General features: G+C 38.5%; 2 protein-coding genes across 3 annotated transcripts; both read left to right on the top strand.

The window, feature by feature from the left end:
• Positions 1-50: 50 nt before the first annotated feature.
• On the top strand, positions 51-866 carry LOC105382822 (HIG1 domain family member 2A, mitochondrial). The gene is made up of 2 exons (XM_011552771.3): positions 51-309; positions 562-866. The coding sequence occupies exons 1-2, from the start codon at positions 174-176 to the stop codon at positions 741-743; spliced, it is 318 nt and encodes a 105-aa protein (XP_011551073.1). The 5' UTR covers positions 51-173; the 3' UTR covers positions 744-866.
• A 931-nt stretch (positions 867-1,797) lies between these two features.
• LOC105382858 (condensin-2 complex subunit H2) lies at positions 1,798-11,021 on the top strand. 2 transcript variants are annotated; one of them, XM_048629521.1, is made up of 11 exons: positions 1,798-1,935; positions 2,110-2,233; positions 3,018-3,214; positions 3,611-3,622; positions 4,543-4,704; positions 5,285-5,399; positions 5,733-6,066; positions 6,286-6,420; positions 7,117-7,268; positions 7,596-7,820; positions 8,026-11,021. In XM_048629521.1, exons 1-11 carry the CDS (start codon positions 1,856-1,858, stop codon positions 8,218-8,220), a joined length of 1,731 nt encoding a protein of 576 aa, XP_048485478.1. In that variant the 5' UTR covers positions 1,798-1,855; the 3' UTR covers positions 8,221-11,021. The 2 variants fall into 2 exon arrangements, with proteins under 2 accessions (XP_048485478.1, XP_048485479.1); XM_048629522.1 differs by lacking the exon at positions 3,611-3,622 and having other exon boundaries at positions 1,799-1,935.
• The last annotated feature ends 425 nt before the right edge of the window (positions 11,022-11,446 follow it).

Below are 11,446 nucleotides of genomic sequence, written 5' to 3'. Positions count from 1 at the left end.
TCTTTATGATTGCCAGATGTAAAAAAAATATTTTAACTGTCAGCTGTCAAGTTCTAATGACTAATGTCAACGTTCACTCGACATTGCATTACACAATCACAAAAATAAATAATAAAGTACCTATAGTGCCCGGTAGCTAAGTCGTAAAAGGGAAAAGTCTTAATATCTTCAAGATGTCGATCGAGCCACCTCCGACAGACTTGGACTGGGTGCAGCTCCGCAAAGATATGGGAGGAGATGGCCCTCAAACTGAGTCTACCAGTGACAAATTCGCCAGGAAGTTCTATGAAAACCCATTTGTTCCTTTAGGTAAAACTACATTCGTCTATTGAATTTAAGCATTTATCTTAAGATTAGTCTTATGTTATTTATTTCAAAAGTGAGATGACTCCGCATAATATTGAAATTCTGTTCTGATTGTACCCACTTTTGCTTATAATCATTGGTCTTCTGTTTGTTATCATCATCATCATCATTTCAGCCTTTATGGTAAACATAAGAAATGAAAATATCTGGTTTGAACATATAATTTTATTATATTAACTGCATAATACATTTCAGGTTGTCTTTTGACTACGGGAGCACTGTCTTATGGTCTCTGGAACTTCAGACAAGGCAGGAGGAAGATGTCACAGCAGATGATGAGGCTGCGAATTGTTGCACAAGGATTCACCATCACGGCCCTGATAGTAGGAGTCATAGCAACCACAGGGAAACCTGCTAGCAACGCTATCAAAAATTAAAAAATATTGCTAAGTTTATTTTAATTTTGTCTTGAATGTTTAAACTTTGTAAATACAAATAATATTTTAGCCCTTATTTTCGCAATAAAAAGAAGGAAGTTTTAACTCTGTAAAGTTCATAGATTTTCACGATTTTTCTTTACTGTTATAGCTTGCCTACTTTCCTATATCCCATTCCACAGGGAAAGACATCTGACAGAACCCTTATTCCATTTGATGAAGGGTAGTTTTTTTGTATCAAATGTCTTTCTCTTTGGAATGGGATATAAATGTTCCTGATAATTATTAAATCATGAAGCTAGAATCTAGACTATAGATTTGTTCAATTCTTCTCATTCAAAGACGATGTATTATCTTTATCCATAATGTAGTCTTAGCTGTAGCGATTCCGAAGCTACAAATTTTAATTTGAACACGTCAAAACTTTAATTTGGTTAAGGTGTTTTATGGATTTACGATAAAGTCCCTATAATTTGTTCCTGGAGCGGGAGAGTCGAGAGACCATTATTATTCTGAGGTCTGATATCATCAAGCTTGCAGAAAGCGTTTCTAGTTTAACTATATAAAGTCCGCGCTTCAACTGCAAACACTGGAATTTCAATATAAAAGTCACGTTACTGCATGTGTGTAATTTATTACTGCGCGTGTAGCACCGCGTCTATCAAACTTGAGTAGCGCGGGAGTTAATTTTGTTAACTCCTATTTCCGTATTTTGCTCTTATTTGCCAGGCTGTAGCTCTGGCTCAGTAATAAAGTCCTTTAAAGAAGTAGTCTATTAAGTTTTATGTTCCTTGCCTGCTTACCAAAAAGGATTGAATGAATGAATCGTTGTTAAAGATGCCATGTGCCATTATTATTCTGAGGATGGAACAGTCAACACATTTTGAAATAATCTTTTTCAGGGAGGTATTATTTCCAAAATTATGCAATCATTTTAATATAATTATTACATTTTAATGTTTTATTTTATTTTACGCGATAACATAAATGTAAAAAGTTTTTCTTCGTAAACCATAGACAAAACAGTCGACGAATGCGAACGAACATGCGCGCGCACAGCGTTGTTTTGTTTGACAGCGAGCGGGAATGTCTCCTTTCCAAAACATAAATAAATGGCCACCGTTGTTATTACGTTCTTCCTAATCGGATTTTATGAATATAAAATGGACGCCGACTTCGATGAGACGCCAAGGTATATTTACTTAACTTGTGCAAACTTTATAGGCCTTGTGGCCGTGGTAATTTCGCAATGCATTTTCCGAAATCAAAACGGGGTCGTTGACAGAAGGTTTCGCGCCACCGATGCCTGCGCTCCCAGCGTCGCTTTTCAGTAATGTTATCATCAATGGAGGCACGCTGTTTTCAGGGATCTAATTTCACGGCGGGAAAAACGTTGGAGCATGAATTCACAACGGCTGGAAGAAATTGTCGCGGAGCTGATGAAGCCCATCAGCGACGCGCGACGGAGCTTCGACACCGACCTGAGCGCGGTGAGTCCTCGCATGCATGTTGCAGCTGCTATACACCACCTCCCAGCCTTTCCTGGGCGCCTGGTACTTAAATTTTGCCACCTAGAGCCTTGAAACTGCCCCTCCACTAACCCCCCTCCCGAAAATGACAACTTCCTTGTTGACATAACTCTGTTTACATCCCCCCTAAACAGACATAAGGGCATGAAATGCATAGCTAACATAGTGAAACAATAGTAGGAAACACAAAATGCTTAAATAAACAAGTATTCCAATTTGCAAGACAGTAGCTGCGGTAAGTTAGTTTCAGAAATTTTACATAACAAGGTTTGTTTATCTTTGGAAGATAACGTTGCAAGAGGCTCTTTTCCACAGACAAATACAAAACACTTGTAACCTGTATGTAGCTTTTATATTTTATTTAAATTATTGAAACAAAACCAAAGCCCAAGTTCTAAAATGAATAGGAAGAGTGAATTTTCATGTGAAAGAATATGCATACAAAGTCCATTATTTGTTTAATTTATTCACTGTTTAAATAAATTGGTTATAACCTTGCTTCCTACTGACTTAACTGAGTGGAGATTGGCAATAAAAAAGTACTGTAAAACCTCAGTACACAGTAAGCATAGCCATTTCATTTAATACAACCACTACCTCTATTTAATTATAAACCTTTGTATTTTATCACTTAAGATCTTATAAAAGGTCACACACTCAGAAACAAATACTTAATAAACTTCAACACAAACTATTTTTACTAGAAAGAAACAAATTATTAAGAATATTTGTCCTCGCTGGCCAGTTATTGGAGGAGTACCTGACGGAGGCGGGTCTACACGCACTAGAGGAGGAAGACGGAGGCCTCAGCACCCACGGTGCACCAAACTATGCCGAGCTCGCCCTGCTACTGCAGCAGTCCGCCTGCATCTATGGACGCAAGGTCGACTTCCTCTACCAACATGTGCTTAGTGTCAGTGACTCTCTGCAGACACATACACAGTGAGTATTTGAGATTTGATCTTGTTATGTATGATAAAAGAGAATATCAAAGCTAATAATATAGTGTGGTAACAATATACTGTAACCTGCTAGACTTATGAGCCTATGCCAACCAAGGAATGGAATGCACCTGTGTCATACATTGATTACAATGACAATACATAAAATTATGTATTTTTACCCATTCTCCTGAATCCTATTTGTCAAAAGTTGGAAAGTAAGATGGTCTCTGAAAGGGAAATATAAATGGACAAGTTTTGTTTGATGTTGCAGTAACATCCTGCATGCCTGATTGTTAGTGATCTCTGTAAACCTATCAAAGACAAGTTTGGTTAGTTTCCGTGTAAATTTATCTGATAATTAATCAATTGTATTTTTCTTTTATTGCACACAAAGACAGTCAAACCCGTAAGTAAATGGACAACATTTCTTTCTTTCTAGAGATTAAACTGTACATGATATCAGTTTAGATAAACAATTTTAACTGTATTTTCCTGCAAATTATTAAGTAAACTGAAGCAAGTAGTTTCAGTAGTATGACACTTATACCTATAAAAAAAACATACCAAAACCTTTAACTGAGTCAGACAACAGTTTATTCAATAAAAACTGTTCTAGTTTTAAATTAACAACAGATAATTGTGTGCTGTTTGAGTTGTATAAAGGCGGAAAAGTAAATAATACATATAATGTAATACAGTTCATTGCACTAAATATCACTGATCACCTGTGTAATTATTGTCTGTAGGAGTAATACTTGAATGATTATTTTATGCATTGTGCAAAACTTCTGTTTTATATTATGTGTAAGTTTTGAAGGTACGTTGAATTATGCATTAAACTATACAATGTAATGCATTAGACTATAAACGGTACCTGTTACATAACATTTATTATAAATAATTCTAGTAATTAAAAAAACCGAAGTTTAAACGATTCATAATTTTATTGATTTTGCGTGTGATTTCTGATAGCATGTGGGCGTGGTGTGGTGATCTATAAATAGGATGTTTTTTGCCTAGCATCCAATAATTGGAATCGCCGTTCGCGACAGATGACTAGTTTAATCATTAGGTATAAACCAATATGTACACTTTAGGTATGTGCAATGTATGTGTAGGTCATATTGTTAATGATAACATCACATAAAACTTGAATGTTAATGTTTCTTCACACATACATAATTTATTATATTGTACAAGACCCAAGTACAAATATCTGTCCCGGCCGGGAATCGAACCCGTGACCTTCGGCATAGCAGTCGGGGTCACTAACCACTACAACATTTGATCGTCAATACGTATAGCATTATTCTTAATGTTTCCCAGTGATGAGCCATCAACCTCAGAAGAAGTCTCCACGCCGGCGGGCTCGCGTCGCCGCCGCAAAGTATCCACGTCTGTCGCCAACTTCGAGCCTCTGGAGCTTACGCCAGCTTCTAGCGCTACACGGGAGGCAGACACGGCGAGGCCACCGCCCACTCTACCTAGGTCCGTATCTCTCTCTCTCTCTCTCTCTCTCTCTCTCTCTCTCTCTCTCTCTCTCTCTCCCTCTCTCTATAACAATGATCAAATAACGTGGGTTCGAGAGAGAGCGCGCAATATACCTACTCTGGCACTGGAAGGTATCTGCGTCGTTAGACAACTTCGAGCCTCCGGAGCTCACTCCAGAGTCTAGTGCCACCAGGAAAGCAGATATCGCGCGGCCACCGCCCACTCTACCTAGGTAGGAAAAACACCTTTATTGTTGTAGACATACAGAATACCAATAAATGCATTAGAATTCTCTAGGTTGCTGCATTGGTGACCTGGGAAAGGTAGAAAGGATGGATAATAAAATCAAGGTAATGGGTTCCTTACATGTTCAGTTGAGGATGCAGGTTGGACGTTAGGTATAGTAGTAAGACCATGGTGAAGGTCCCACGAAGACAAAACTATCTGTGGAGTAATAGCATAGATTGCCCACAAATAAAAATAAAACAACCCAGATGGTATGGTTTATCAAATATAGCATAGCTCAAGAAACAGAAGGTTAATCACATATTTAAACTTGTAACTTCCCGTTCCACAGATTATACCTGGAGCTGGAGCCGCGAGTGATGACTTCACGCGACTGCCCGCTCACCGACTACAACGGGGAGCCCATCGGCCTGCTGCAGGACTTCCACGTCACGTGGAGGTTACATGTGAGTAATAAATAAGAATACATACATAAATGTGCAGCAGCTCAAAACCAATAAGAAATTTTCTTGAAGGCATGTCTGTTTTTTTAATAGCGTAAAAGGCCAAATGCCAGTTACAACGAATAGAGCTGGCCAAGCATTTTTCACTGTGGTTTAATGAATAGTCAGTGAGCAGGGCCCAGAATGCGCTAGACGTATTTAAGGCTCAGTTGAAACCTCACTCAGAGAAGCCCCTTTCTTGCACCCTTAGACCATTGTTTTACACACCCTAACAATTTATAGGTCTATTATAAAAATAACGTACAAATAATCAATAACAGCATCATCACTCCACAGAATGGGTTCCTAATAGAAGGCTTGAAGAACTTAGCCGATGGCATGTCGCAATCAGTACGACCGGTACCCTTACAAGAGTTGCAAGCTGCCATCGAGGCAGTAGCCCCCCCGCCCCCTTCCACACCGCCGCCGATGCTTCCGCCAATCATGTGCGAGGAAATGTCTCCGCCCCCCTGCGCCTCTACACCAATCCCGGCCATGAGCGAAGGAGAGCTACAAATGTTAGAAAGGGATGAAACGGAAAACATGCCACCTCCTTCGAAGAGACGGAAAAGAAATCAACCGGCCGAGGTCATCGCTTTTGTTGGTTGCGTCAAGATGACGATTAATAAAAGTAAGCTTCTTTCTATTTTAGTGTACTACTATTGCCAAATTAATGCCGGATGGTGCGGTTAGTACACTGAGTGAAGCACCAAAATTGCAGGGTTATTCTTCCCGATTCCTAAATTAAATCTTTATGCATTTTTCATTGCTTTATGTTTATGCATTAAATCCCACTATCCTATAACTCACCGTCCGTAACTCCAAAATTAACCTCTATTCCCTTCCACAGAGGGTCGCCGCGCGCTCTGCACACTCCAAGACTTCTCCCTCCCGCCGCGGTGGGTCAGTTCTATAGTGCAAGCTCGACGAGAGGAAATACTCGCCACGAGACAACGACTTAGAGAACTACAGCCAGACGAAGATGGTACGTAATAATATATTGTGCATATGTACGTTGAGCATAGGCTGGTGATTTGTATGGAGGTAGTCTTGCCCGGTCCAGGCTAGTAATATAAAGTTGAAAAAAATCTTGGTGCATTAAAATCGTAAACCAACACTTGATGATCCATGCATAACAAATTCCTCATCGTTATGTGAACACTGACTTGTCTTGGAACTCAAAGCCGTTGGTAAGAGGATATATTCTCAATGAATGGGTCTCCAAATAGGATTTTATAATTAGTATTGTAAATCACAAAACTGAAACGAAACGAAATTTTACTATCAGTTTTGTGTGTTCTGTAGCTTTCCGAGGCTTTGACTTCGAAATTGTCTGTAAGTATAATTTTCTACTGTTGTTACATATTCGGCATGCAGTATTGTATGTTAAACAAATTTGCCTACTTTTATTTGCTGTCTGCTGCTGAAGATAACATTTTATATTTATAATAACATAAATAAAACAAAAACGAGGCTTCAAACACAATTACGTTGTCATTGCGTGCCTATATGATTGATTTTAATTTCGTTCTTTTTGTATCGTAGATCCTTTTATCCCGAATGTTCTGTTCTTAGGTATTACTTATCATAATAATCTGTATTATTAATTAATTATATTTAATGATTAATTACCTACACGTTATCAATGACAAATCCTTAATCTCCTCCCCTCATGTTCCAGGCTTCATGGGCTGGTCGCGTCGAGAGGCGTCGGCGACGGCGGTGGACGGTCCGGACGCACGAGAGAGCGACGACGACGGTTTCTTCGAACAGAGCTCTCTGGGCGACTCGGACGCGAGCCGGGTCGACGATACGGCTATTACTACTATTGCGGTTAGTTTGTTTTTTTATACAAGTTGATGAGTGGATGTTGCTGTGTGTATACTTTGCCATAATGTATGATGTTGAAAGATATATAGCGTGACATTAATCATGACCATCATCAGCCCATGATCGTCCACTGCAAGACATAGATAGACCTCTCATAGCCAAAGCAGCGCACTATACTATAGTTATACAGTCTACCTGTTTAGGGTATAGCTCGAAGTGGGAGATTTTTTTTATATTTTTTTTTCATTTAATTATATTTTATAGCACCGAAAAAATCATAATACGGGCACATTCTACATTAAAATATTGACCATCCCTCTACCCCAACAGTCTACAACCATGGACACGGCCGCGGATTGGGCGGCGTGGCGTGCCGGCGTGGTGGCCCGCGCCGAACAACAAAAGGCAGTCGACGTGAGAGTGTTGGCCGACCGAGTATTACGGGCCTTGCCCCCGCCCACGGAACCAGCTAGCACGCCGCTCAGTGACATGCTGAGGGATACGGCTGAGGATCCGCTCGATGTGTCTAAGCTGTTTCTGGCTACGCTGTTTCTTGTAAGTATAGTGGATATGTATGTTTTACGGATAATATAAAATAATATTACATATAAAAAATATATATTACATGTGTATGTATAAAATAACACTCAGTATTATTGGCAGGAGAATTTAAAAGTTAAACGCAAAAACCATTTATATGTATTAAACAGTGGCATCAACAGCCCTGCGTCGTCTAACCAAACAATCTTACTCTCCACAGGCTAACGCTGGCAACATAGAAATAGTGCAAGGCGCACCACTTTCAGTCAACTCTGCGAGCCTACGCGTGCTCTCACTGGACCAGCAGCGCGTGGCGGCCGTGGCGGAGGCGGAGGACGCCCCCGCTCCCGCCCCCGCCGCGCCCTGCGCCCCCCGCCCCCCCGCGCGCCGCGGGCCCCGGGCGGCCGCCAGCTGAGACGACGCCGCGGCCATGCCGCCACCCCCCTCCACCATATGACACACGAGCCGCGACGCCGATGGCGCTCAGACTAAGTACCATTCACACGGAGGGTAACTGAGAAAGTTATGCTTGAAGTGATATTGGATTAAATAAAGCTTCAGTGCGAAGAAATGCTCCTGAGTAAATCTTTATGTGTGTCCTTCTGAAGGTTTCATGTATCGTAGAGTGGATGCGATACTAGTCCTCTGATTACGATGTGTATGACGAGAGGAAATGGATTAAATATGCTGAAGTGTAGCAATAAGGTTATAACTGGCATGTGTTAGTGATAGTGAAGATATACATGTGGAAAGGTTCAGTGACTGTAGACCAACAAACTATTGTGCTACAGGGTATTAGGTAGTATGGTCATTAAACTTTTAATAATACTTACCTTCAAATCCTGATATGTACCCCAATGATATTTTTGGAATATCATTATTTGTATACTTGGCTAATTGATGGTAGCGACACTAGTTACCGCCTATGACATGCTTTTAATTTCTATCATAAGCAAAGCTCAGAATCTTGTGCTAAATCTACCAAATTGTTAAGTGCATAATGCATAAATAAGTGTGTGAGATATCATGATAAATGGAAGATATTGTAATTGTAAATAAATTGCTGTTATTAACAAAGTATATTTAAAATGGAGGTTATTTCTATTATTAAAAGACTAGCTATAATAACTAGATGTAAAATAATTACGTGACCACTTTTATGGGTAAAAATGGATTATTATATGTATAAATTAACAGACCTTTAGATGCTCTGTTCATTATAAAGAAGCTTGCTGTTTTATTGCATGCTTCATTCCACAGTATCATGTGCAGTAGGTACATAGTTATTGTACTACTTCGCAGATTTTGCTTTATTTTTATAGCGGGTTCTTTTTTGTAGCCTCGTTTGCTGAATGTGTACCAGTGATTAATAACGTAAGTCTTTAGTAACAAGATCTTTACTGCAAATACAAGTAAATGTGGTATTTTCTGTTGTAAAATTTTATTATGCATATAACTTAGTCAATCTATATTTTATTGCCAGCAATTTATATGGCACTGACGAAGAATATCTTGTGAATATAAGAAGCTATTTCTATATATGTATATAGTTGCAATTTGTACATATAGAGTACGAAAAATTAAGATAATATATTTTATTAAGTAAGAGTAAGTTTTACAATGTAGGTATTATTAACGATGTGAATGCTTTGAAATATGTTGAATGGCTCTTTAGTGTGCTCGTGTATAACAGTTACTGAGTAGTATTAATGTGTTCTAAAACGAGAACAACTAAACAGTTATTCGCTTTTGTAGAATATTGGTGCTAAATTATCGTTTCTGGCTCGGCGCTCGCGGCTCTGTCTCCACGCGTGGCTGTCACTGACAATATTTATAAAAGCCGCCCGGAGATTAATTCCACACCTAAAACGTATGTGATGGTTTGAGGCGATATTTTTTAAGGCTTGCACAGACGTTGTATTGACCTCCGGGGACTTTTGTCCGTCGATAAAGTAAATAACGGATCTCTTATAAATTTTAAATTGTGTCGAATAACGAAATGTACACTAACACGAAAGTCCCTTGTCTGCACCAGCTGTTATCGTTAGTGACTATCTACCTCACACAGCCTCACGTGGACACTCATGCGGACTATTTAAGCCATAATTTAACTTTAAATCGGTACAAAACTTTATATACTTACATAGTACCTACCTAGTATTTACACTACGGTACTATCGCGAGCATGTTTCCTATGAATATAACTTATCTGATCTCATTCATTCCATTATCATTCATTTTTCTTCTCAAAATTAACGTAAGGCAAAACAATTTGATGTGCCGTCCAATCATCTTACATTTAAGTCAAACACTAGTGTTATTCATAAAATTATATTATATTTGCATTTAAATGCATGATATTTAAGAAAGGAGTAGGTAGGTGCATAATACCGCAACACAAAAAACTAAACGAATTTTACAGTACGTATCTCTGCTTGTAAATAAGTAAGAATCTATAATTTATTTACAAATCAATTTTACACATATATTTTTGTATACATTTTAAATACACCTTGTTGGAAAAGTGGTATTGTAATCGAAAGTGGGATCTTTTACTGCCAGTTTCAATAACTATCCATAGCTGATAATTACTTTCATATGATTTTGACAGAATGCAACTTTTTATGCGTCAAAATCGTATGATACTATGATAGTAACTATCAGCTATCCATATATAGAGTATTGAAACCGGCAGTTCATTCATCATTTTGAACAGTTCGTGCGTATTTGGATTACAATACCTTTATTACTATGGTATAATCCCCATATCCTGTATATTTTGTTGGGAATTTAAATCGCAAAGTATCCCTCGTAAATGTTCCGCCTTTCTATCCATTATCTTATATTAATCTATATATAATTGCGATGTTTACAAGTTCAATTTTCACTAGTGCCTTACTCTAAGTACATTTAACCGCAAAGAGCAGCGTGCGTCTGAGCCATTGACCCTTGTATAAAATTATTTATATTTAACTGACTTAGAAAATGTACTAATACTTTTAGTAGGTAAGGGTTTTTCTTCAGAGCAGAGCTCTGTTAACTTCTACTGGTTGTATATTTCGATAGAACTATGGCGTGTGTGTGTGTTATTATTATATTAAATATTAGATAATTAGTACATATTGATTGTTGTACAATAATAAATGGAAACGGGCTATGAAGCCAAATTTAAAATAATGATTGTTATTTCATAAAAAATATAACCATAAGATCGGAGTTGTAGTTTAAATTACCACCCATTCATATTTTCTTTATCAAAGGTTTAGCAGAGGAGGTACTGCCCCGCGGGGAGTTAGGTGCGTTGATATAATAGATGTCATATAAATTACATATATCGAATAAGACACATACAGGACATAAATAAAGTATCCCCGTTATTTATAAGAGATCTACAGGTGTTGCCAAAGTGATCATTCCCAGAGTCATCCCATTTCGGCTTAGTAAACCACTTCAGTATATCGTTGGAGAAGTCCCTCGTCTGCACAGGCTGTTAGCAACACCAATGCAGCTTTGCCTACCAAGGAAGCATAGTGGTGGTGGTGGTGGTGGTGGTAGAGCTGTAGGTATTATAAGTTATGTGTAAGTTGCTAGACAATCGCTCTTACGATGAAGGAAAGAAAAACATGGTGATAATACCTAAC

This window comes from Plutella xylostella, chromosome 23 (assembly GCF_932276165.1).
Source record: "Plutella xylostella chromosome 23, ilPluXylo3.1, whole genome shotgun sequence".
Taxonomy (NCBI): Eukaryota; Metazoa; Arthropoda; class Insecta; order Lepidoptera; family Plutellidae; genus Plutella; species Plutella xylostella.
The sequence above is the reverse complement of the archived record's forward strand: the minus strand, read 5'-3'. Positions and strand labels throughout refer to the sequence as shown.